The sequence below is a fragment of the Pelodiscus sinensis genome, chromosome 4 (assembly GCF_049634645.1).
Source record: "Pelodiscus sinensis isolate JC-2024 chromosome 4, ASM4963464v1, whole genome shotgun sequence".
NCBI classification, from domain to species: domain Eukaryota; kingdom Metazoa; phylum Chordata; order Testudines; family Trionychidae; genus Pelodiscus; species Pelodiscus sinensis.
The window spans coordinates 67,445,355-67,473,174 of NC_134714.1; the positions used below are offsets into that span (position 1 = coordinate 67,445,355).

Sequence of the window (27,820 nt, forward strand, 5' to 3'; positions counted from 1 at the left end):
TGCCCGTCTCATCAGTGCCCCGCAGCCCTACTGCTGACCAGATTTTATTATGTATCGGGGGAAGAAAAACCTCTAGATCAGTGGTTCTTAACCTGGGGTGCACGCACCCGCGAGACATGCCAGATTTTTATGATATATCTTAGGTTTAAAGAACTGACCTACTTCAATTATTTTTAATAAGGGGTGCGAAAACATATTTTGAGAACCAAAGGAGTGCAGGCTGCAGTAAGGTTAAGAACCACTGCTCTAGGTACTAAACACAGCCCTGGTTGCTGCCAATGCTGCCTGGTATATATGTGTGTACTTGTGCTACTACTAATACAAAGAAATTACGAAGTTTGTATAAAACACCTCTGAAATGGGTAGAGCTTGTTTTTAAATGCCATGCTATTTTTTGTGAGACTTGGCAATGTAGCACATTGTGGAACATTAGATGTCTTTCTTGCTCTATGGTGAGTGTTCAATAGGGCTGTGTCTACACTGGCATGAATTTCTGGAAATGCTTAAAACAGAATAGTTTTCGTTACAAGTATTTCCGGAAAAGAGCGTCTACATTGGCCACAGATGCTTTTCCGGAAAAGCATCTGTAGCCAATGTAGACGCGCTTTTCCGGAAAAGAGCCCCGATCGTCATTTTTGCGATTGGGGCTTTTTTCCGGAAAAGACTACTGGGCTGTCTACACCGGCCCTTTTCCGGAACAGTGTTCCGGAATAAGGACTTATGCCCGAGCGGGAGCAGCGTAGCTTTTCCGGAATAGCGGCTGATTTTGTACAGTAGAGCGTTGTTGCTTTTCCAGAAATTCAAGGGCCAGTGTAGGCAGCTCGCAGCTTATTCTGGAAAAGCAGATTTTCCGGAATAAGTGGCCCAGTGTAGACACAGCCTAGGTGTTAAAAGGATCCTGTCTGCCTGCCCTAACAGGCCCTGCACACTTTGCTTGGTCCCCATCACTTTCCACCCAGTTAAGCTGACATCACTACTGTATCATGGCTCAGTGTGTGGTGTGAGGGGTTACAATGCCTCATGCTGAGAGTGCTGGTGGAGGAGTCCTGTTGGCCTGGGCAAGGTCTCTGGCAGCCACAGTGGTATGCTGGCAGGTACAGCATTTGGTTTGGCAGCAGTTTCAGGTAATGTCTTACAGCAGGTGGAAAGGAGAGCTGGGCTGTCTGTCTGGTAATATACAAGGTGCTGCCTGTGATAGGGACAGACTTATTCAGACATATAGCACACTAGAGCCCTGTGCACTTGCTCTATACAAATGGTACCCACACGATCCTTTTCAACACTATTAGATCAGAAAGTGACTTTTAGTTTCTGTAGGGAGGAGACATGCAAGTGTTCTATTTCAGCTCTTGCTGTAGCAGAATTTGATGGTTTTGTGACTTTCTCTCACTTCAAATGTATATAGGGTAGAGGTCCACTTTTGCCCATATTGCCATACTTGTTAGGCTTCTCTGTAGTGCTATAAGCATTACCATATTAACCAGATTTCATGTTCAAAGCACTTTAGACATCCTCTAACAGGAAAGGGATATTTTAAATTGGTAAGTGTAAAGTTCCTTTCAAATCAGCCATTGTAACAGATGTAGAAGTATAGAAACCTTTGCTTGGATCCCACAGAATCTTCTGAGGCAGAAAGCACAATGGATTTGTGTAAGATTGGAAGAAGTTAGGAGGAAAATCTATGCAAAAGGGAACATAGACAGTGTTACCGAGCTATGGAGATAGATAAGAGAGATGCAGAAGGTGCAAGAAGTATGAACTGCCTCATTCATCTCTGAAGCCCCTTGGGGAAAAAGTAAAGTAAACATTTAACTATTTCATTCCTGACCATTTTAGCAGAAACCTATGGGGTACAGGTTCATGTGTAGAATGCCTTCACTTCCTCCTCCCCATAAATCTTTGTCTTAAAGAAACGCACTTTAGCAACACATTTTAGAAATTTATTGTAAGCTCTTCTTGAAAACAGACAAAAATAAAATAGTGCAAATAATAAGCCAGTTCATACAAACTAGCTCTTTATCATCCCACTTGCAATCATACATATGGTTATTGAACAAACCCTCCTTATTTGGATCAAAGTGGTTAGACAGCATAACCATCAGCTGGGCTGATATGACATTTTGGGATTGATCCTGCTCTCTTAAAATCAATAGGAATTTGGCCACTAACTTCAGCAGAACTGAAGCAGGATACTTATGGCATTATCAGCCTATGCAAGGATTGAACCCACAGCTACTCTTGCATAGAATGAAATTCTGAAACAATTCTGCAACCCCAATATTAATTTTACCTTGATCTAGGGATCCTAAAACCCTGATCATGCATTCCTTACACCAACACTATGTCTACTGAAATTATTTGGGTGTTTTTCCTAAATAAAGAATGTAGAATCAGGGCCTAAAAATTAGGCATTAAATATGGCCACAATCAGGCCCTCTGCATTAAGGCATACTGCACATTTTTAGTGGTATTTACATTGCAGATAGAATAAGATGCATTTTAGAATGAGTTTTTGTAAATTAATAACACGTAATTGTATAAGCAGTTTGCTTCAGATCATTGTATATGTTCTTTGGTCATTAGTATTGTCTGAGTGCAAGATGCAGGGGCAGATGACGGTTTTGCGGGGCCCCGGGCAGCATACTTCCGCGGGGCCCCCCCCTTTGCCACGGCGCATGTGCAGTGACCGCATGCGCAGTGGTGCCACAGCGCATGCGCGGGGCTTTCTGAAGCGCGGGGCCCAGGGCGGCTGCTCCGTTCGCCCTGCTGTATATCCTCCCCTGGCAAGATGTATTTACACTAACAAATTGCAGTATTAAGTGCTTTCAGGTTTTTTCCCTTCTCCCCTTTTGAAAAATCAGAATTTAAAAAACCAAAGCTGCTGCCAAATTTCTACACATAATTAAGTGTGTTAATGCTAAATGGGTGGGGAAACTGTTTATTTATAAAGCAAATTAATTTAAAATGACATTTTAAAGTGAGAGAATTTAAAACCACCTTTTTATATATGTGTTGACATTACTTTTTGATAATTAATGAAAAATGTGATATTAATTTAAAATCAGAGAAATCTAACAATGCCTACATTCAGAATCTATACCTGAACCCAGCAATTTGATTGGACTCGTACCTCTAGCTAGCCTAGTTTGACTGGGATTACCGTGGATTTTATAAACTTGTCCCAGGAACTTGCAGTCCTGGGCAGCAGTGGATCTGCAGAGGTAAGAAGATACAATGGAGATTTAGTGGGCAGCAAAACAGGCTGCCTAGGACCACTGCCCAATCTAAGGGAAGCAGGCAAGTTGGTGGCAGTTCAGGTGAGAAGGGAAACAAAAGGACAACTTCTCTGGTCACCAGTGCTCCCTGTAAGGCAAGCGGCAGCACAACTTCACAGGTGATTGATCAGCCCTGCCCAGTCAGAGGCTCAGGGCTCCATGTATGGAGCTGACTGACTCTGCCCTGCTGATCAATCACCTGTGAAGCTGTGCTGCCATGCAGCTTAGAAGGAGCACTGCTGGTCACAGCAGGGAGTAGTTTTGGGGAAGAGGAAGTAACTCCTCATCAAAACTGGTTGCAGGCCTGTTGTAGTGTTGCTATCTATCTTCAGGAAAGGTTCAGGCACCAAAGCCCCCTGCAAAACCCATTTAACCATGCCAGTTGTGTTGGTGGTGTGGGGAGAGGGAGTAGGCACACATGAAGTGAAGTCTGTTGTGGTGTGGCTGGGAAATGTCTGTGGACTGAGCATCAACGAGATGAACACTCAAGATGATGTGCATAGTGCACATGTGACTTAGATGACATGAAGTCAATAAGCATAAAACACCAGCATAGTGACAGCTAAAAGTAAAAGCTCCTAGGCAGCAATTTTAAGCAGCTCTGACAACAGGGACCATGGAAAGGGAATTGTGCTGGAAGTGGAGCTTGGGAACCAAGCTTCCAGCACTACCACTATTTCAGAGAACTAACTGAGGTAAAAAATATTAAGTAAAGAAGAAATTGTGATTCCCTTCTATCAAGATGATGGAGGTGGGGCTCCTAACCTGACAAGAGGGGAGGCACTAGTCTAAAATTAATTAGATTGGAAACATAATCCCCTGGCAGCCCTGTGTACAATAGCTCCCTCTTTTCCAGGCAGCTAGGAGAGAATTTCTCAGGATTTTTTCATTTTTGATTGATTCTTAAGCTGGTCACTGTTTGACAGCCAATATAACTCTATTGCCTCCTGTTGGCCAGGCTCCCTGCATTCTTTCAATTCACCAATCAACTCTTCTGCTCCTTCTCAATAGTGGCTGTCACTATCAGCTAGTTAGTATCCAATGACAGCTGACTGCCACTATCCAATACAAGGTAATTCCAAAATAACTGGATTCCTCGTATCCCTCATTTAACTACAGTCATTACTACTATAAAAACATGCAATTAGAAGACTAAACTTCAAGAAGGAAGAAGGAAACAGAAATATCAAAGCATATAACAAATCTGCATTTAACCAAGCTACCCAGTGGAACAGTAATATCCACTAACCAAGTATTACCTGCCAGCCAAGAGATTATGATACAATAGAGGTAAGTCCCTCATGAAAACCTCACTAATAAATCACTACTGGCGCTATCCCACTCATTAGCGTGCATTGAAAACGCTTCATCTTTCGTCTCTGCAACCAATTGGTGTGTAAGGAGCCATTGGCTGTGCTCAGTGATAATGAACAACGATAACATCAATATGTCCAACAACTATCCATGTATGCATCCCAGATAAAGTTCTAATAGAAAAGGTTTCCAAACGAGGCAGAGCAAACAGTCAAAGCTTTAGAACAGAGTGCTCCCTGGGGGGACACACTACTGGAAAACATTTGAGCTGAACTAGTTGGATTCAAATCCTAAACAGTGAGGCAAACGTTGCCAGTTTACAGGGCATTGCTGATTCCAAATCTTACCATCTAGGACTGCCATCATTCCACTAGATGCAGGCCAGTCTTCTTGACTGCTGTTTTCTGCAGGCCTGGACTAGACATGTTAAGGACTAATCGACTATCTAATAAGCAAATGCTTATTGGATAGTCAGTTGACTAGTCGATTCCCCCCCTTGCTGTCTCTATCAGAGAGAGGCAGCAAAGGGGGGGTGTCATGGCTAATGGAAGAGGGGGTACTTCAAAGCAGCAGCGCCGCACAGCTGAGCTGGGGATGAACTGTGTGGCACTGCCCCTTTGAAATTCCACCTCGGTGTTTCAAAGGGGCAGCCACACAGCTGATCCCCAGCTCAGCAGTGCGACGCTGTCCCTTTCAAACGAGCCAGGGATCAGCTTTCCGGCGCTGTTGCGCGTGGAGCCTGGCATCAGCTAGAGAGTCTCCAGCTGACCCCACTAGGGACTCTTGTACATTTCAAAGCTGACCCGAGTGCAGCCCGAAGTCAGCGGGACTTCCCGCTGGCCCTGGGCTGCACATGGAATTCTGCATTCCTCCTTTGAAATGTACAAGAGCCCCACCAGGGACTCTTGTACATTTCAAAGGAGGAATGTGGAAGTGCCTATCGACTAGTCCAGTAGTTGTTGGAATTTCCATCGACTGCTTAACTAGTCAGTTAACCACTAGTTAACATTCTTAGCTTGGACAGGGTGCTGGGTTCCTTTACATGCCACAAGTGAGGGGACTTCTGTCACCTTCCTCAGGTGATTATTTCCCAGTCTAAAGTGATCTTGGCATTAGGAAAACTTTTACTAACATGAACATTGAAGTTTTCCATTATTACATTTCTCCCCAACACTAGTTACAGCATTTTCAACAACCTTAAACAAATCCTCACCCTCCTCGGTGTTTACATTTGCCACTGAGTTGTCATTTGACCAACAAATACGTATCGAGTTTTTCTGTCTTTCTGAGTCAGACTCTCTAGTCTTGTAGTCCATTGGGTGTCTCATTTCTCAGCCCCCTGTGATTAAGTGGCAGCTTTCAGGTAGTGAGGCGTTCATCCCAAATGTAAGTGCAGAAACTCCCGAATCTTCTTCCAGGAGTGTTCCTGTGCATGTGCATGTGCTTTTCTCTCCCCACCACCTAGAATAGGCAACCCTAGGACACGGTCCAGGGCTACTGAGCAAAGTGGCAAAAAGGGTGGATCGATCCGATGGCCTGCTCCTGGATAACTCAAAAGTTTAAAGTTGTCTTTTCCATGTTGGCGCAGGCGTCCAATTGCCATCTCTGCAAAGAAAGAGCTCTTCCAATTGCGATCATCTTCTCCAACCACCAAGAGAAAATGACCTTCTGCTTCTTCTATGGGGATTAGGCAGTGGGAATTAGCTGGATCCATTGGGTCATCCAGAGCTTCAAAAATATCAAACACACCAGCCTCAGAAATGCTGATCTTGCTCATGTCAAAGCGCAGCCCAGGCAGAGTCAGCTCACCATAGTGAAGAGCAGTGATGGTATTGGAGCTACAGCCAGATATACAGACAGCTGCCACCACCTGTGGCAGGAAAGTAATCATGGAGAATGCCAGTTCTGCCCCTTTCCCTGTCCCAATCACTCCAATCCCTGGCCCTTTCACCTTCAGATAAACAAAAAGAGGGAAAAAGGGAGTGGAGAGAAAGAGAAACATATGCATTAATGACAGTGTGACATCAAACATGTTCAGAGGGGCTTTTTCAAGAACCTTGTACAAAATTAAGTTCCTGTTAGAAAATTACAAATGGAACTTATAATGCAGACCAGGGGCACAATCCTGTTTCTTGTTTGTGTCCAATGTTTCAGAGAACACAAAAGGTGCTAACTCATAAAATATTGTGGGCTCTTGGACTCTAGGATACACCCATTCAGATCTAACCAGCTGAAATTGCCATTTCCTGGAGTACTAATCTCGGTGTTCCCTTTAAGCTGCGTGGCAGTACAGCTTCACAGGTGATTAATCAGCTCTGCCCAGTCAGGGCTCTGTGCACTGACCTGATTGACTGGGCAGGGCTGATTAATTAAGGAAATTAATGTGCTGTTCTTCCCCTACACATACTGCCATCAATGCAGCACTGTTGATAAGTCTTCTCTCCCATGCCCACATCTAGAGGAATATGTCTACAAGGGTATGTCTACACTACCACCCTAGTTCAAACTAGGGTGGTAGTGTAGTCATACCCCAAGAGTTTCTCTAATTACACTGACCTTTGGGTGACGCTGTAAAAATCTAGCTGCCTCCTCAAAGTATTCCAGATGCAAATCCTTCATGATCTTAGGCAAATCCTCAAAGTCAAAATAAGGCAGGGAAAGAGCAGCAAAGCCATGGGTGGCTAGCAGACTGGACCGGAACTCTATCAATCCACCGTCATCACCAAACATATCAATCACCCCTGGAAAAGGGCCATCCCCTACAAAAATTAGAAAAAACCCCCAATATTATCAGGCAAAGACATTAGAGGGTATAGAGTGAAGAACAAACTGCAAATGCAAAATATAATAGGTGCAGTTAATAATTATCTAGTATTACTTTTTCACAAGCAAAATATCAGTACTAATGATATTTCCCATTACTATTATATGGAACACCTGCTCAAACACATGAGAATACTTTTTAATGTCACCCCAGTGTATTTTCCAAAGACTTGGCCTTCTCATGCTGAAGAAGCAGATCATATGCTAGATGAAAGCTACTCAACTTTGGAAGCCCCAGGAGTCACAGTGATACAGCACATGCCAAAGGCAGCAACTTAAGTGTGGTTGCATATACATGCAAATATATATGCAAATAGCTTCTTTCACACTGATGGGCATGAATACAAAGATTAAGGCAAGACTACACAATACACAGGCCCCATTTAAGTCAGTTTTGCTGATATTAATAAAATGCAATATTTACCCAATTTCTACCCATATTCCAACACTTTTAATGAGCAATGACAATCCAGGAATTTAACTACTAAAACACTCATCAACAGAAAACCTTTATATTGACTCACCATTGTGGAGCATATTCCCAGTGAAGGCCATGTTCAAAGAATCCCACCCCGAGTTGCATGTTGAGCCCCGGGTAAACCCAAACCCCACTGCACACAGCCCATGAGCCATTAGTTGAGTAGTCCCATGCTAAAACAACCTATTATTGCAGCTAGTCTCATTGACCCAGATTTTCAAAAGTATTTAGGCAATCAATGGAAATTAGCAACCTGAATACCTTTGTAAATCTGGGTTAAAATGACTGCACAGTCACATGTATTTATTTTCTAGTAATCTTTCTAGCATAGACAGTGGATACCTGATGAGTTCAGAATTTGACCTAGAGAATATGAGATACTGTCTTCTGGGTCTGTGAGAAGTATAAGCAGTCTTAGTATTTTTCTGATTGGTCATCAGATAGCATGATTGATCCATTCAAATCCAAATTGCCACTGGGAGAGGGAAATGGGTCTATTCTCACATAATTGCAGCTTAACATTGAGAGTTACATAAAACACATGAATGGAAGAACAGACCTCTTGGCTCTTAAGGGATTTTGGAAACACTGAGCGTGACTCCCTAGACTGAAACAGTGAAGTTCCATTGCTTGGAACATTTAAAATTAAACAATGCATTGGAAATATATTGTAAGGAAAAAATCTAGTGGTGCAAAGGATGGTCTAGATGAGCTAATTCTCTTTTTGATTTCCAACTTCGGTGATTCTAACAATTCTCATTTTTCCTTAACAATAAAGTCATTAATAAAAGCAGCATATTGAAAGGGAAATCTCTGTGCATTTACACTGTTTCTATCATCCCTTTGAGTAGCTGTGAAACATACAAGTATTGTCAGTTTCATTCTGGCATTATTTGAGGAAATCCTATACAACCAAGGCACTACAGATGTTTCCCCCGAACCTCAGGTTTTATTGTAGCCTCTTGCTAGTATATATAACTCTTTAACAGAAGTCTAATTCATGTTTAAGATATTATGTCCAACTGCTCTGGGATCCTAAAAGTGCAAGCCAGGGGTAATCCAAAAGTCTATTAAGAGAAACCAAAAAAACAGACAGGCTGCAGGTGGCTTGTGTCTGTCTAATCAAAAGGAACATTTTTTTAGGCTGCATGAAAAGAATGAAACAGGATACAGCAAATTTACATAGTATCTGGTCCAAAATCATAGACCAAGATTTTAATAAATGGGTATCAAAACTGAGACCCCTGAGGCCTATATAAATTGCTGAGCACAACACAATTCTCTGAACTATCAATTTTATTTTGACTTTAATGGGATCTTGTTTTGAAAGTCAAGCCACTTAGGGGTTTTGTACACAGGGAAATTGACCAGAATAGCTATTCCAACATAGCTCCCTATGTGGGCAATCTATTCCTAAATAAAAGTGTTTTGATTCAAAAATTATTATTCAGGAATAAAGTGATTATTATTCCATAAATGTGTCTACACAGGGAGCTATGTTAATCAACTTCCTTCCAAGCCCTTAAGTATGGAATAAGGAGCCTAAATTCAGGCACCCATTTATTAAAGATATCCATGGCCAAGATTTTAAAGAAAATATAAGTTGAGGATGGAATCTGGTTTGGCTTTAATATGTGTCATTAAACTGGGTTGTATTCCAAAATGAATAGGACACAACTAAAACCAAAACATATTTTCTCCAAATGTATTGATAGCAGCAAATAATCATATAAGGCTTTTTAGTTAAAGAATCACCAATTTACTACATACAGACTGCAGCAAATACAGGAAAATGAAGAATCTTAGTTCTCTATTTTGATCACATTGAATTCAATGGGCAAAATTGGAGCTTTAAGGACTTACAGCTTACCACTGACAAAAAAAGTCAGCAAATAGGCCTGCAGCGCCTTACAGACTAATAAAAAAAATGAGCTTCCCTACTACTAACTACAGCAGAACAAATTTAAAGCAAGGTAGACTTTTTTATAAAATGTATGTCTGACTTCCTTGCTCCTTCTGGGTGCAAAAAAATGAGTAATCAAAATAGAATAGTTAACCTGTATAATTTGATAGTTGTCCAGGAGGGCTGGCAAACATTTTGCTTCTGTGAACAAGGTATCTAAAAGGGTGTTACAAGGAGGAGGGAGAAAAATTGTTTTCCTTGGCCTCTGAGGATAGAACAGGAAGCAGTGGGCTTAAAGTGCAGCAAGGGAGATTTAGGCTGGATATTAGGAAAAACTTCCTAACTATTAGGGTGGTTAAACACTGGAATAAATTGCCTAGGGAGGTTCTGGAATCTCAATCTCTGGAGATATTTAAGAGCAGGTTAGATAGACATCTATCAGGGATGATCTAGATTGATGTTCATTCTGCCATGCGGGCAGCGAACTGGACTCAATGATATCTCAAGGGCCCTTCCAGTTCTAGTGTTCTATGAAGAGTTAAATACAAGATTGTTTCCTATACCACAATGGTACTAATGACAAATTTAATAAAAACAGAAGTTAAAGATGAAGTGTATCATGTACAACACAACAGAATATTCCCATTGTAAGTGGGAGGGAAGATGGAAGAGGATTTAGTAAAACAAACATTTTAGATGCATTACAAATTTAAAGTTCTTTATTATAATTTTTGGAAATTCTTGAAGGTCCCAGTACAGGAATCACAGGTTTGAATAATATACACAATATCCACTGAGTAAAAGCACTATATAATTAAAATAAATATATTATCTGGGCAACATATGAAATTATGGAAGTTTGAATTAAAGCTCAATTGCGAAAATATCAAGAGACAATATAGCACTTTTATTTTTTAAAAGACTAAACATGCACTGTTGGGTTATAATTTATGATGTTATGTTGTCATCTCATAAGTGGTATAGGTAACAGAACTCCAGAAATCCAATGGGCTCTAGTTCCTATCAGGAAATGAGGCACCCCTATTATGTTATAGGATGTAATTTAACTCACATGTCTTTCTATTTTAATTTTGAACAGTTAGGATTTTGTATTCTTATTTTAACAATACAGGTGTTTCGTTTTTTCCACTAAAGCACATACATTCATGGTGGAAATCTAAAAACAGAACTTTCCACTGAAAAGAAAATTACCTTAACATAAGCAGCCAGTCTGGATTTTCCAGTATTGTGGTAACATCACAAAACCAGGAATGTTTAAATAAATAAAGTTAGTTCTAGGCTGCAGTCTTGTGGATCCCACTAAAGTTTGGTGGAAACCCTGTACATACCTGCAAAGTGCTCTGAACAAAATACCCAGGCTTCAATGCTGTTGAACTGAAAGTGCTAAGGGCCTCCAAAGTCCATTAAAATCAATCCGAGTCTTTCCTTTGACTTCAGTGGACCTTGGATCAGCCTCTAAAAATAACTAGAGTAGAGATAATGATTTAGGCCTCAATCCAGCAAAATTCTTCCTTTATAGTATAAAACTAATGAGTAGTTTGGTTCTGAGGTAAGAAGAGAGATCATTAGTATGCATGTATTCTCTATAATCTCTTCAGATGGCCCATACATTTAACAAAGAGAAAGTGTCCCATATGGCACAATCCTACTCCTACATGGGAGATTTGCCACTGATTAGCATGGTAAAAGAACTGGGCTCAGAACCATCTCCTGGTAAAAAGAAAACATGACTTCTCACTAATTCAATCACTCTTCTATAAATTTTGGGAATTCCACCACACTTTACTTTACTTCAGCGTTATGGGGAATCTAAATATACCATAGGGGAGCTAGTCTACAAAAACAGCTCAGTGGTTTGAGCATTGGCCTGCTAAACCCAGGGTTGTGCACTCAATACTTGAGGAGGCCATTGAAGGATCTAGAGCAAAATCTGTCAAGGATGGTACTTGGTCCTGCTATGAAGCCAGGGGACTGGACTCATGACCTTTCAAGGTCTCTTCCAGTTCTAGGAGATAGGCATCTCCATTCATTTTAATAAATTGCCATTTTGCTTTACCTGTGTTATAATAAACATCTAACATACACGGGATTATTTATAGTAGTATATACAGATGGTTAGTCCTTTTCATTTTCAGTATTCATCTTATTCCTGTGAATTTAAAAAAGTAAACTGCTGCTGCAATATACTGATGAGGACATGGTCAGTCTTGTTTTGTGCAAGCAGAAATCCTCTGTGATGGTGTTCAGATAATACATTATATTTTGCATTTATATGGTGTTTTCCAATAATTTATATCAACTTTTTGTAATAACCATAAAGGCCTCAGAGCAATTTCTACATTTTTAATACAAAGAAATGGCACAATCTGATCAACCTCAATTGAGCCAGGAGAAATGTTTTCACGCTCCCATATATACACTAATCACATGCACTTATAAGCACTGTCGGTGGACGTCAAAGCCTGTTACAGAGGCGAGTGATTACCATCACACTTTACATGTAGGAAAAGGGAAGCAGCTTCAATGCCTCAATCCACTCACTGCAAGGCAGAGCTTCCCTCACACTTCTCACCTGAGGGTAGGAACAGGCTGCCTCTCACGCTGCCCTCTTTCAGCCTAATTCTCCGCACCCCGGGGGCAGTGAACCATCTCTCCACATGGGCCTTGGCTAGTACCTGCCCCGGGATGGCGCCAGGCTGACTGTGCCCTTGGTGGACTGACACCGCCACCTTCATGGGTGTCTTCACCTGCTTCGGCACGAGCCTCTGGTAGGGTCTCTCCATGCCGGCAGGGGAGAGGCTCCAGAACAGCCCCATGGGCTCCACCCCAGTGTAGTCCCCTCCCTGGGAAGTGTCCCTGCAGAGGTCCACCTCCCCGCGGCTGTCCGCCTGGTAGTGGGCGCAGGAGTCGAAGAGGCAGCCTTGCTCGTTCACCACCAGCCCCCTCAGTGTCACCCGCTGCCCCGGGGCGAGCCCCAGCACCTTGGTCGCCACCGGCTCGTCCGCCAGTCCCGCCGCGGGCTCTACCGCAACGGTGGCTGCCCCCCTGCCGCCCGAGCGCGGCCCCGGGGGGCGGTGGCGCCTGAAAGGCCGCAAGCAGGCGGGCCAGGCCCTGGCTACTCGCCACATGGCGGCGTTAAAGGCGGCCCCGAGCCGGGTACCACACGCAGGCCGCCTCTGCCGGGCCGTCGGGCGACCTCCAAGGCAGCCTCAATCGCTCGCAGAGACACAGCGCCGCCTCCGTCCCGCCAAGGGAGCTCTCCCCGGGAGGCTGTCCCCTTCCGCAAGCCCTGGCCAGGGGCGGGGGCAGACCCAGCTCGCCGCTATGCGTCACGTGGGCCTGTGCGCTGCGGTCCCACCCCACCCCGGCGCCCCCCTAGCGTGCGCCCGTGGGCAACTGCCCCCCCCCCACCCCCGCTACGCCTCTGCAGTAAGTGCTTGGGTAGAAAGGTTGGTTTGGGTAAAAGAAAGACCCTGCAGTGATCTACCCACTGGCTCTTTGGCAGCGGAGGGCGGGGGGAGGCTGCCGTCAGTGCCACAGGGCAAGCCCCCGCGGAATGGGGGCGGTGCGCAGACAAGCGGCCTGAGCCCGCACCATGGCTTTGGCCGCCTGCTGCACACTCCGCGGCGCTGGCAGGTTCCGCGCGCAGAGGCTGCTGCTCCGATCCTGCCCCCCCGTGCTCAGTCCAGCTCGAGCCCTGGGAAGAGCCGCCGCTGCCGCCACCTCCTCCATGGCGCCCAGTGTTCAGTTCTCGCCCGCCCAGCGCAGCTTGTTCGACGAGCCGCTGGCTGTCACGGTGCAGGGGCTGTGCCCGCAGCAGGAGGTCACGCTCCGGCTGTCTCTGAAGGACGAGGGGGGCGAGCTTTTCCAGTCTTCTGCCCGCTATAAGGCAGAGAGCAGTGGGCTGCTGGACCTCACCCGCTCCCCAGCGCTGCCGGGAGGCAGCTTCTCCGGCCTGGAGCCCATGGGGCTGCTCTGGTCCCTGCAGCCCCAGAAACCCTTCCGGCGGCTGGTGAAGCGGGATGTGCAGAGCCCCTTCTGCCTGGAGCTGGAGGTGTTCGAGGGCCACGGGCCTCTCCCCAGCCGGCTGCTGGCCAGGGGTGCCCACGAGCGGGGCTTCCTGCGGGACGGAGTGAGGAGGATCCCGGTGCGCGAGGGGAGGATCCGGGCCACACTCTTCCTGCCTCCTGGTGAGTGACCGGCTACTGCTCCCTCCTCAGGTGGGAGTGGGGGGCGGCCACGTGCTGCCAGCCGGACGGAGCGCGGCTCCTCTGCCTGCGGAGACACGCGTTGCTGGGAGCGTGGGGATTTCCCCCTGACTTCCAGACAGTCGAGGAGATTTACAAACAACCCTGCCCCGCGCTAAAAGCGAGTAGCCCGTAGCCAAGCAAACCAGACTTCGCTTTGACATGGACCCCGAGCAGCCCCCTTTCCTTTCCAGGGGCGCCATTTCAGATTTGGGGGGGCACCTACATGCTGTGATGGCACTATGGGAGGGTGGGGTAGGACAGAAGAGAGTGAGGGGGGTGGACTGAGAACACAGGCTTCAGCAGTGTTATTGATTGTGCTCAGTACAAGCCAAGCACCAAATGGGAAGGGGGAAAACCAACTCTATCTGCCCTCCCCCCACTCATAATCTCTATCCAGGGGCTACTTAAGACACTGGAAAACTAATATTTTGGCAGACAACAGTGAGCTGACAGGAGCACAATTTCTAATTCCTATATAAAAGAAAGAAAAATAAATATTAGACCCACTCAGCTCTAACAATAACATATTTTGATATCTTGTGACAAGTCACTTAAGGGGCACAGGTTAGCCTTAACATTTTAATGTATATTCTTACTTTATTATGACTCCTGGGCTCTATCTCAGTTCTGGACGGGAGTGGAGCCTAGTGCGTTACAGCAAGGGGGTCAGATACATTTCATCTCTATATAAGAACATAAGAACGGCCATACTGGGTCAGACCAGTGGTACATCTAGTTCAGAATCCTGTCTTCCAACAGTGGCCAATGCCTTGTGCTTCAGAAAGAATGAACAGAAGAGGCAATCATCATGATCCATCTCCCGGTCGCCCGTTTCCAGCTTCTTTCAAACAGAAGCTAGGGACACCGTCCCTGCTCATTCTAGTTACCCTCCTTGAACATATTTTGTTCTTATTGGAACCCTGTCATAGTTTGGGTTTTTCCACCATCTCCCAAGTTGATTGTGAAAAAATAATTTATTTTGTTTGTTTTAAATCTGCTGCCTATACATTTAATTGGGTCAGTTTCTTGTGTTATGTTAGTGAAGGAATAAATGACATTTCCTTATTCTATTTTTCCACACAATTAATGATTTTCTAGACATTTAACATATCCTCCCCACCCTTTAATAATTTCTTTTCCAAGTTGAAAAATGCCAGTCATGTTACTCTCTCCTCATATGGAAGCTGTTCCTTACACCTAATCATTTATGTTGCCCTTTCAGTACCTATTCCCAAATCCAATCTTTTTTTTAAGATGAGGTAACCAAATCTGCATATAGTATTCAAGATGTGGGCATACAATTACTTTATATAGAGGCAATATGGTATTTTGTCTTATTCTGTTAGCTTTTTAGTTTTTAGACTTCCACTGCACACTGAACAGATGTTTTCAGGGAACTATCCACAATAATTCCAAGATCTCTTTCTTAAGTGGTAACAGCTATTTTAGACCCCATCGTTTTTGTATCTATAGGTAGGATTATATTTTTCTTGTGCCTTACTTTGCACTTATCAATACTGAATTCCATCTGCCCTTGAGTTGCCCAGTCATCCAGTTTTGTAAAATCCCTTTGTAACTCTTTGCAATCAGCTTTGGATTAGTCACTGTTTATCCATTTTTCAAGAACATTTATATGTTTAACACAGTAATCCAAATGCAAATCCCAGCAGCACAATACTCATTCTAACCCTTTCTCCTCCCTATCTTTTAAGTGGAGTACCTAGCAATGTTTTTATGATGCTCAAATGATCCTTCAATTACTTGAATGCCCAAGCTTTTGTTATTCTTAATCTCCCTCTTTTTATAACAAACTCCCTGCCCCAAAGGCAAGACTGCAAGCAGCTGAAATTCTGTTGCATTTAAGAACTGCCTTTGGAATCAGGACATGGGCTTTAGGCAGCCCTCAAGTATGAAATCCAGGGGTTCAGCTCGGCCCCCCTTAACCCTTCATAAATGGTGCCCTCGTCCCTTACAGAAGTCGAATTGCCTCTTTCCACCTGCAAAGCCTGTACACACTGTCACTCCGTGAGACCTCTCTCTTCCATCTGAAATCCATATTAATACTTCACCACACCCACAGGAGTTTGAACAGCCAGCTCAAAATAACCTTCATACACCAGTGGGCTCTCAGAAGAGTAGCATGGTGACTGTCCTATGGCTCACAGAGCCACTAATTGTAGGCACCTGCCTGGGACACCCATCGCTATGGTATCTAAGCATAGTGAAGCTGAGCCCTGAGGATGCCATCCTACCAACACCTTAATAACTTCACTCATTCCATCCTGAGAACACGTCTAAGTTTGTACAAAAGAACACAGAAAGGGAGGTGGCTGTGGTCTCCTTCCTAAACCTTTGTCCTGTGGGTACTCACTTAAGATATGGGAGAGCCTGGTTCAATTCACCTTTCTGCCTGATATGGGATTTGAACAGGGATATGTCATCTGTCTGGTGAGCATCCTACCGTTGACTGGCAGAGGTCTTCAAAGTGTGTGGCATGTCCCCAAAAGAGGGGCATACAGGACAGATGGGGAGCACAGCAGGTCCTGGACTGACCCCCAAAGGAGAGTAAGCACCACCCAGCTTCTCCTTACCCTTAGCTCTGCTCTGATCTGCCCCCAGCCATGTCTCTGTCTCCCAGTCCTCAGCCTGGCCCCATCCTCAATGCAGCTGTGCCCATGGCCCCACCTCCTTGCAACAGCTTCCAGCCTTGGCCACTGGCCATGGTTCTGTTTCTGGCCTGGGGCCAAGGCTGAGGGAAGACTGGGAGTGGACCTGCACCTGATATCCGGAAATTTATCTAACATCAAAATTATAGGAATACAAGTCTTTCTGTACAGAGCTGTACTTAATGGTTTCGATACAGAGCATATAAGACACCAGCTCTTCCTAAGTTATATCATGGCCACTGCAGAAATGTGTTGTGTGTTTTGAATGTAACAAATAACAGCCTTAAATGGAATTATTTAAAGATTAACAATCAGAGATTAGTACATTAGCTTTATCTATTTTAGAGAGTTTGTGTGTCTGTCTGTGAGTCTGTTTGTTCAAAAACTATTAAGAATATAAGAACGGCCATACTGGGTCAGACCAAAAGTCTCTCTAGCCTAGTATCCTGTCTTCCAACAGTGGCGAATTCCTGGTGCCCCAGAGGGAGTGAACAGAACAGGTAACCATCAAGTGATCTCTCTGCTGCCTACCATTCCCAGCCTCTGACAAACAAAGGCTAGGGACACCATTCCTACCATCCTGGCTAATAAGCATTGATGGACTTGTCCTTCATTAATTTATCTAGTTCTTTTTTGAACCCTGTTAACATCCTGGTCTTCACAACATCAAACAGTAAGAGCTAGGAGTACCAAATTTGGTATGCAGCTTCCTCTTATCATAACTTAAAGCAAGATCAGGGTTTCGCTATGCCAGGATAATGGGATGTGCCTAGAATTCAATTATGTGTCATAAAATGGAAATGGAAAGGGAAAGGTCTGGCAGGAGGGAGTTATGCTGTAGAATGACCACACGAGGGCAGCAAGGGGCCAGAGATGGGACCAGGACTACAATTCCAATCGGGCCAGCAGGAGGATGGGAAGGAAAACGGTATAGCTATCTACTCTATATTTCAGAGAGTTTGTTTGTGTGTCTTGTCTGTGTGTTTGTCTGTCTCCCAGTTTGAGGATATGCACCCTTTCTCTAGCTGTACCTGCTGCAGTAGCCATGGACACACTTCTCACCTGGTCCCAAAATGCTGTGGTGAGAGAGGCCTGGTGTTGTCCTCTCTCCCCAGGACAGCCTGCATACTGCATTCCTCATCCCTAGCCCCACCCTAGAACAATGATTTAAATGAAGAAAAACAAAACTTATTTGAGGTAAGGACCTGAGCAATGTGAGGTAAATCTTGTCTCGTAAATCTACTTTACGACCCGATAGATGGGTGACGAGACGGTACTTTGGTCTCTCCCTTCCTGTATATCCAGTGGAATCCTAGCAGTACTTGTTCTCAGTTCAAGTCCCCAAACCTCTGCCTTTTTATAGGCGTGAGACAAAGAAACTCCTTTTTGTAGGGAAAATACTTTCCCACAATTAATTATACTATGGCTGTGTCTAGATTGCACCCCTTTTCCTTAAAAGGGATGCAAATTAAACACAGCGCAATTGCAAATGAAGCGGGGAAGATTTAAATCCCCGCTTCATTTGCAATTGCACTGTGTCTAATTTGCCTCCCTTTTACGGAAAAGGGGTGCAATCTAGACACAGCCTATGTGTTTTGTTTTGACATTTTCATTATACATAATTACTTATGGGATTTCTTTTATGGTGTCTTTATGTTACACAATTGATAAGCCAAAGCAAATTCTAATTTGGTCATTGTTACTGAGAGCTGTGACAACCAGTGGTTCTTACTAAGTTTATAAACATCTTTCAATGGATTATTATTTCATCCATTACAAAAACCATTATAAATCATCCTGTTTTGTTTATAACATACTTCCTTAGACACTTTTAGTAGTTTAAGGGCCATTTTCCTTAGACACCTGAACTATATTAGTAAAGGCAGAGTAAAAACTAGCATTAAAAATTGCACACATTCCATTATAAAGTTCACTTTCCCTTCACGCATTAGGTTGAATTGAAGAAAAATAACTTGTTAGTTTAAATATAGGGCAATACATAGATACACAATAAAATTCATATAAAAGTGTTAAACACTTTTAATTTACACAAATGATAAAAGCTAATATTTACTAATACACATGAGGTGCTCAAGCTAACACTTACCACCTGATTATAAAAGGCAGGTAGTGGCATGTACTCAGTGAAATCCAAGACTCTGAAACGTATCTTCTGCCTTGATACACTAGATCTTGGATTTCATTACTTTCAGTGCAAGAACCACCTTCCTTCTGAGCCCTTCTCTGAGGATTGGACAAGGTGGAGTCAAAGTGAGACACAGATGAAAATTCAAAAGAATTGGAGACTAGGGTGTTAATAAATGTGTAGTTGTGTAAATGTGTAACTGTTGCACATTTATATGCGGTGTGGGGGAGGCAGGAGCCAGTGTTTGCTGGGAGCCTGCTTAAGCTGGCTCTCTGCAAGCACGAGTTCCTGCTTGCCCCTCCACCCGCTGCTGCCTCTGATAGAGAGGCAGTAGCGTGGGGGGCAGGTGGCTCCATGAGAACAGGCCTGGGCACCAGCTCCCGCCTCCCCATCCCTTGCTGCTTCTGATACAAAGATAGCAAGGGAGAAGTGCATGTAACCGTTAGGGTTAACTGATGAGCCCAGGCTTATCGATTAATCGTTTAACTGAGAACATACTAACATCCCTATTGGAGACTAGTGTCCGCTATGCAGCTGATTTTTTTTTTTTTTTTTGTAAATTTTATTGAAGAATTCAAATTTATGGGTTTTAACAATGTACAGGACCTAAATAATAAGATAGGCATTCACAATCAATAATGGATTGTATGAAATAATCCATGATGTCTTCAGTAATTGCAAGAATATATATTATTATCCATACCTGTACATAACAAAACAGGCTGTCTATGCTAATCTCTGAAGTATTTACTAGTTTATGGAGAACCTAAGGAACCTTAATCTTGTAGTTTTTCTTTTAAAGAAAAAACAAACAATTTTAGAGGAAGGTAAAGTCCAAATTGTTTGAAATTTGTAATGTGAAGGAAAAAATTTGAACTAACTACACCTCTTTATTTGGTTTCCTACAGGAGATAGCCCTTTTCCTGGAATCATTGACTTATATGGTACTGGAGGGGGGCTCCCTGAATATAGGGCAAGCCTGCTGGCTAATCATGGCTTTGCCACACTGGCTCTGGCTTACTATGGTTATGAAGATCTCCCCAGAGATATGAAGGAATTCCATTTAGAGTATTTTGAGGAAGCTGTGAACTACATGCTGCAGCACTCACAGGTCAGTTTGTTCATGGGTGTTCCTGTGATACAGGAAGCTCTCATCAGAAGGTTGTTGTAAACAGGGCTGTCCTTACAATGCTTTATGCCCTACTCAGCCTGAGCACCTGCATCCCCACAAGGTGGGTAGACTGCTCCATGGAGTGGCTGTGCTCAGAGCTGCAGGTCACAGAGGCAGGAGCAGGGAAGAGAAGCTAGAGGGGGAGTGGGTGAGAGACACCACGTGGGAAGCAGCATATGCTGTGGGCAGAGGGCATCCACATAGCTAGCCAGAGGCAGGGGCAGCAGTTTCTCCTTCCAGCAGCAGGGGAATCAACTTGTGAGCGGTGGCAGAGCGCAGCATTCCCTAGACTAGAGAGTGAATGGATTTCTATGAAGTTCATACAGTTATCAGAATTTGAGCCCTTATAAATCCTATGGGGAAAAAGGTCCTATAGACAAGCAAGATTATTAATTTTCATTCAGTACTAATGATCTCTCTTTCTGTCCCACTCAGGTTAAAGGTCCTGGAATTGGGCTACTTGGAATCTCCAAAGGTGGTGACCTATGTATCTCAATGGCTTCCTTTTTAAAAGGCATTACTGCCACTGTCACCATCAATGGCTCTGTGGCCAATGTGGGTGCAGTGCTACGTTACAAAGATATCAGCATTCCACCGCTTGGCTTCGATCGGAAGCGCATCAAAATTGATAAGTCTGGGATTGCAGATATTGTGGATGTCTTAAATAACCCACTAGAGGGGGATGACCGTCAAACCTTTATCCCACTGGAAAATGCTGAGGGACACTTCCTGTTCATTGTTGGCAAGGATGATCATAACTGGAAGAGCGAATTCTTTGCCACTGAAGCCTCCCATCGTTTGCAGGCTAATGGGAGGGAAAAGCCTGAGATAATCTGTTACCCTGGAGCAGGGCATTATATCGAACCCCCTTTTTCTCCAATGTGCTCAGCCTCAATGCACCTGTTGATTGGCAGCCCTGTGATCTGGGGAGGTGAGCCCAAAGCTCATTCTGTGGCACAAGTGGATGCTTGGCAGAAAATCCAAGCCTTCTTCCACAAATACCTTAATGGTAAAGAATGTGTAGCACCCAAGCTGTGACACACCTGGCTATAAGGTGCATTTTACAGGTAAAGTTATTACTGGCTGTTAAAATTTACTTGGGTAAAAGAATCTTTCAGTGAACATGAAGGGGAATTTGAGTGAATACATCTTTAAGATGAATATGTTTTTATCCTCTCTCCCTTCCCATGTTGCTGCAGGAGAATAAGGGATCTGAGCAGGGGAGGGGGTTCTGTTTTTTTCAGCCCATGGGATGTGGTCCACTTGCAAGTCACACTCCACCAGTTGAAGATTACTGCACAGTAGTTAACTTCCAGCCTCCAGTGTGGGGATTTAGACATTTCATATGATTCTCATTTTAGTCTCATGGCTTGGATTATCAGAAACAGAATTCAAATATTGTTTTTAGTCTGTTGCTTCTGAATTACATTCTCTTAAACTGTTTATTGATTTGATAAATTTCACAATCCAGTGCCTTGCAAATCCAAGCCAAATTCTAAGACCAACTCAGTGTTTTATGGAGATTGTTTTTCCATTATCATTAAAATTAAATAAATACATGTTTGATGTTTGAGGATTTTTGTGGAATTGTGTAATAGAAAGTGCTGGCAGCGACACAGGTTAAGATCGCCTAACTTGTTCCATTGTAAGGCCCCAAGTGATTAAAGAAGTTAACCACAATTAACTGTGCGATTAAAAAAATTGTGTGATTAATCCTGCTGTTAGATAATAATAGAATACCATTTATTTAAATTTATTTTTTATTACAAATATTTGCACTGTAAAAACAAAACTAATAGTATTTTTCAATGCACCTAATACTGTATAAGCACTGTAGTGCAATCTCTTTGTAATGAAAAATGAACTTACAAAAGTAAACTTATGTACAAAAAATAATTGCATTAAAAAATAAAAAATGTGAAACATTAGAGACTACAAGTCCATTCAGTCCTGCTTCTTGTTCAGGCAATCGCTCAGACAAGCAAGTTTGTTTACAAGTACAGGAGATAATGTGGCCCACTTCTTGTTTACAGTGTCACCTGAATGTGAAAACAGGTGTTCTCGTAGCACTTATATAGCCAACATTGCAAAATATTTACTTGCCAGAAAGACTAAACATTCATATGCCCTTTCGTGCTTTGCCCACCAATCCAGAGGATATGCTTCCGTGCTAATGACACTCATTAAAAAATGTGGTGAGGAGTCCTGTGGCACCTTATAGACTAACCGAAATGTTGGAGCATAAGCTTTTGTGGGCAAAGACCCACTTCGTCAGATGCATGTAGTGGAAATTTCCAGAGGCAGGTATAAATATGCAGGCCAGAATCAGGCTGGAGATGATGAGGTGGATCCAATCAGGGAGGATGAGGCTCACTTCTAGTAGCTGATCTGGAGGTGTGAATACCAAGAGAGGAGAAGCTGCTTTTGTAGTTAGCTAGCCATTCACAGTCTTTGTTTAATCCTGAGTTGATTGTGTCAAACTTGAAGATGAACTGTAGCTCAGCAGTTTCTCTTTGAAGTCTGGTCCTGAAGTTTTTTTGCTGTAGAATGGCTACCTTTAAATCTGCAATTGTGTGTCCAGGGAGATTGAAGTGTTCCCCTACAGGTTTTTGTATGTTGCCATTCCTAATATCTGATTTGTGTCCATTGATTCTTTTACGTAGGGACTGTCCAGTTTGGCTGATGTATATAGCAGAGGGGCATTGCTGGCACATGATGGCATATATTACGTTAGTAGATGTGCAGGAGATTGAACCAGTGGCAGTATGGCTGATCTTGTTAGGTCCTGTGATGGTGTTGCTGGTGTATATATGTGGGCAGAGTTGGCACCGAGGTTTGTTGCATGGATTGGTTCCTGAGTTAGAGTTATTATGGTGCGGTGTATAGTTGCTGGTGAGAATATGCTTCAGGTTGGCGGGTTGTCTGTGGGCGAGGACTGGCCTGCTTCCCAAGGCCTGTGAAAGTGAGGGATCATTGTCCAGGATGGGTTGTAGATCACTAATGATGCATTGGAAAGGTTTTAGCTGAGGACTGTAAGTGATGGCCAGTGGTGTTCTGTTGGTTTCTTTCTTGGGCTTGTCCTGTAGCAGGAGGCTTCCACTACATGCATCTGACGAAGTGGGTCTTTGCCCATGAAAGCTTATGCTCCAACACTTCGGTTAGTCTATAAGGTGCCACAGGACTCCTAGTCTGAATCTGCAAAAGCGGCGAACACGGCTACCCCTCTGATAATTTAAAAATGTGTTAATTACATTTGTGACTTAACACAAATGAGGGGAGAACTATCTGTTTTACTTGCATTTGTCTTATATTTCATGTTATAGCAGTCTTGGATGAAGATGACCCACCTGGACACGTTAATTAAAAACAAACAAAAAACTTTCATTCCAGTTTTAACAAAACACAAAGAGGGTACTAATGTGAGATTTATAAAAAAATCAGCAGCAGCTTTTGACCCACAGTTTAAGAATCTGAAGGGTTCCAAAATCTGAGGGACAAGCTGTGTAGCATACTTTCAGAAATCTTCTGAAACTACAGTGGAAACTACAGACCCCAAACTACCAAAAAAAATAACTACCCTTCTGCTGGTAGGATCTGACTTAGATAATGAACATGAATGTGCTTGGGCTGTAATGTTTTGTATCATTGTCAAGCAGAGCGGAGCATCAGCATGGATGCATATCCTCTGGAATGGTGGTTGAAACATGAAGGCACATATATATTCTTTGATGGACCTAGCCTCCATGAATTATTTTCTTGACCCTGTTATAGTTACATTCTCCACTCACCCAGTCATCTCATAACTTTTTTTCCTACCAGAGTGACTCTCCCATTTTAAAAGAGATTCTGATGTGAATCTCCATGTTATTCTAGAATCTCATATGAACCCAATGAAGAAAAAAATCAGATGATTATAATATCAAATAACTAATAATCTGGGTTTTATGCCTGATCTTTTGATACACATTATGCCTGAGATTTCAAATATTATAGGTGGGGCTGATAGCACTGCCATTTTTGAAAGATACCAAACATTTCCCATTGTAAGCAACTGAAAATAGAATCTTATAATTTTGTGCAGATGTAAGCACCGTGGTTAAAATTTTCTATGCTAAACGCCCCCCTCATGTTGATTTAATTTTTTTTTAAATTTAAGCCAAAAGGGTTCAGCTGATTTTGAAAACCGAATTGGAGGAAAATATTGCCAATGTTAAAAATATTGTAGTGGCCTTTCTTCAGAAAGCTCTAGTGCTTCCATTCTTTGGAGCAAGGGCATGAAATCTGGTAAGGGGATGGATGGCCTTTATATTAGGGATGAGGTTTTAGCTATCCCTCTAAAATTCAGCTGAATTTGGTCATGTTGGTAAAAATCAGTTTGTCCATACTCAGTAGAGATTTCTTAAGAATTTTGGCAGCTAAAATCTCCTAAACTCCCATTCCCACTGAATATGCTCCATCCCTTCACCACTCCTGTGACCATAGAGCACTTGCACTCTCTCCACAGAATGACCATCTGCACAGAGAAACCATGGTTCTGCCCAAGGCTACATGACTACAGCTGGACTTCGTACCAGCTGTGTAGAACTGTAGATGTTCAGGCCAGAATTCTAGGACCCTGCAAAGGCGGGAGGAACCCAGAGATCACGCTCCACCTCAAGCTTGAACATCTACACTACAATTAAATACCCTTTATTCCAAGCCCCATGAGCCTGAATCAGCTGTCACAGGCCAACTGTGGGTTTTTAACTGTGGTATAGACACCCTCAAGGTACTCACTGAGATGGAGCAGCTCTGGTCTCCAAGTATCTACCTACCCCTAGGCTCTCCATCTCTTATGTGGTGATAACCAGGGAGTTGATTCTCAAACTGGAGTTAGACAAGTGCATGGGCTGCTAAGAATAGTGTTTTCTTGCTTACCTGTTCAAAAACAAACCAAAATACTGACTGAAATAATGGAACACTATCAAAATTTAAATACTGTAAGCCATGCTCCCTTTTGTATATGGTGGAGAGGTTGTGGCTCACCTGGCCCAGTTCTGGGTGGGTTTCCATTAGGCAAGTACTGAACCAAAATTTTTAAAGAAATTACATTCAATGTAGATTTCAGTGTCCTGATGGTTTTGAAACAGGTCATTTCCAAAGTACTTGCCAATATAATTTTAATAAAGAAACTAAAATGGCAAATAAATATCTTGTTGTTGATTGGCAGATTAGTGATTGTATAACACTGGAAAGCAGCTTTTTACCACATCAGACTGGGAAAAACAAATAGGAAGAATTGCTGAATTAGAAAAACTCAGGAGTTGTCCACCCAGGAACTTAGTATTCAGCAAGCCAGAGTGTGCCCTAAAAGTAGTTCAGTGCACTTTGACATACTGCTGGGAAAGCAGCAGTTCATCAAAGCACACTGTAGAATTTTTGTGTGAGGTAGCAAGGTTCACATGGTGACTTAGCGCTCTAGCCTGCAACACATGGTAGATTATAATCAGTGAAGCAAGTAGCTGGTATGGTCTAGTACACCATACAGACAAGTTATTTTTAGCTATTATGGTGTTTTGCAAAGACTCCCTGCCAGCTGCACGCACCCCCTCCAGTGGCTGCTGTGTCTTTGTGTGCATGGCTGGAGCCTGGGGGGCATGGTTGGGAGCATTGCGGCAGCCAGAGGAGCTACAGATATTCTTCTCCTTTCCCCACTGCCCCTCCTAACAGGGAGAGGTGCAGAACTGCCAGCCATATCCGCCAATCCTGTCCACAGGTGTGGCAGTTCTGGGGTTGTGAGGCTGGGAATTCTGTTCCTTGCCCTGCTGGGAGGAGCAGTCTCTCCTCCGGGTGCCATAACACCCCATGTTCCAGATAATGTGAGATGGGGAAGGGAGAGGAAGAGCTTGAGGATCCTGGGCTGGGACAGGATGGAGTCACATGGGGGGTTATGTGCCCCCCCTTATTGGTGTCCCTCCCCTCTCCTGTACCTGTAAGCTTATGTTTACCTGCACCACTGATTATAGTGCATAGCAAGCTGTACTAACTGACCCAGCCAAGCCCTCATAGTTTCTCCCGGAAGGTAGAGTGTATAGGATAGCATTAATTGCCTTGTTCTCCTTTCCATCATAACTCTATCCTTACTGTATTTTGCTGGAGCAAACTTCTTGCAGTTGATCGTGGCTGAAAATGAATCTGTTGCAGACCTGGGGCCCAGGTTAAGGTGGGGAAGAGATTTTGTAGTGTGAGGTGTTCATTGACCTATTAGAAATAGAGCTGGTTGGCCTGCAGGAAGAGGATGAAATATCTGAATAGCGATCTCAAAGCTTTTATGGTACTTTCCAGAAATAAAGTCATTATTCATGTCCCAAAGATCTTACATCCTAAATTAAATGAACAGAGGAAATGACAACAAAGAAGAAATAAAGAAAGGGGTAAAAGTAACAAGAAAGTGGAATGTTTGAAATGAATCAACACACTTTTTCACTGGAGAGCCAGGACAGGGAAAGGAGGAGAAATGGATAGACTCAAATGGAGATTTTCTAATAGAAAAAAATCAGTTTTTTAAAGGAAAATTTTGAAAGTTGCAGGCCTAATTCACACTTTATACTTCTCAGGTGGCATAAAAGGGCATGAAATGTGCATCAGGGTGTTGTCAGACTTGACTCTGAGTACACCTGCTATAATATGTCTGTGCTGATACCTCCACAAGCCAAGTGAGTGTTGAGGCTGCAGAGTGGGGTATGCTGGGGATGCGACTGGAGCATATTGTTCTCAGGCTATCTTCAGTAAGCGTACAGACTGTTAGGCCATTTCTGTTGCAATTAGATTGTAAGTGAGAGGCTGTTGTAACAGGTGGATGAAGTGGCCTTTATGATACACTAACTCAGGGTATGTCTACACTACAAAGTTAATTCGAACTAACAGCCGTTCGTTCGAATTAACTTCAGTAGGGGCTACACATACAAACCGCTAGTTCAAATTTAAATCGAACTAGCGGAGCGCTTAATTCGAACTAGGTAAACCTCGTTCTACGAGGAGTAACGCCTATTCGAATTAAGGGCTGTGTAGCCACTTAATTTGAACTAGTTGAAGGCTAGCCCTTCCCAGGTTGCCCTGGTGACCACTCAGGGCCAAACCAGGGAAACTCTTTTGCCCCCCTCCTAGCCCCAGAGCCCTTAAAGGGGCACGGTCTGTCTACAGCGCTTGTGCCAGTTGCAAGCCTGCCAGCACCCAGACAGCAGACCCTGTACCTGGCACGGCATGAGCCAGCTACCCGCTGTTACCCAGCCCTCTGCTTCTTCCCAGGACCAGGCTGGTGGCTCCCAGGAGCCTGCCCGGGGCCGCAAGAGGCGGGCAACTGCCTAGTCTAGTGTGGAGATCGTGGACCTCATCGAAGTTTGGGGGAAGGCCTCCAACATCCACGATCTCCCCACTAGGCACAGGAATGCGGCCATCTAGGGCAGGATAGCTGCCAGCCTGGCCACCAAAGGCCACATGCGGACCCAGGAGCAGGTTTGCATGACAATCAAGTTGGTCCAGTGAGACCCCTGACCCTGAGCCCTGAGCTTAGAACATAAGAATGGCCGTACTGGGTCAGACCAAAGGTCCATCTAGCCCAGTAGCCTGTCTGCCGACAGTAGCCAGCACCAGGTACCACAGAGGAGATGGACCGAAGACAATGACCAAGCGATTTGTCTTGTGCCATCCATCTCCAGCCTTCCACAAACAGAAGCCAGGGACACCATTCCTACCCCCTGGCTAATAGCACTCCATGGACCCAACCTCCATGAA

At 43.8% G+C, this 27,820-nt stretch overlaps 2 protein-coding genes across 2 annotated transcripts; one reads left to right on the plus strand and one right to left on the minus strand.

Moving 5' to 3' along the window:
- Nucleotides 1–1,926: 1,926 nt before the first annotated feature.
- LOC102447939 (acyl-coenzyme A thioesterase 5) lies at nt 1,927–13,102 on the minus strand. Its single transcript, XM_075927261.1, has 3 exons — nt 12,387–13,102; nt 7,146–7,348; nt 1,927–6,540 (listed from the first exon to the last, which is right to left on the minus strand). The coding sequence occupies exons 1-3, from the start codon at nt 12,940–12,942 to the stop codon at nt 5,965–5,967; spliced, it is 1,335 nt and encodes a 444-aa protein (XP_075783376.1). The 5' UTR covers nt 12,943–13,102; the 3' UTR covers nt 1,927–5,964.
- Nucleotides 13,103–13,220: 118 nt separating this feature from the next.
- LOC102447684 (acyl-coenzyme A thioesterase 1) lies at nt 13,221–21,618 on the plus strand. The gene is made up of 3 exons (XM_006128603.4): nt 13,221–14,004; nt 19,785–19,987; nt 20,483–21,618. Exons 1-3 carry the CDS (start codon nt 13,410–13,412, stop codon nt 21,083–21,085), a joined length of 1,401 nt encoding a protein of 466 aa, XP_006128665.2. The 5' UTR covers nt 13,221–13,409; the 3' UTR covers nt 21,086–21,618.
- The last annotated feature ends 6,202 nt before the right edge of the window (nt 21,619–27,820 follow it).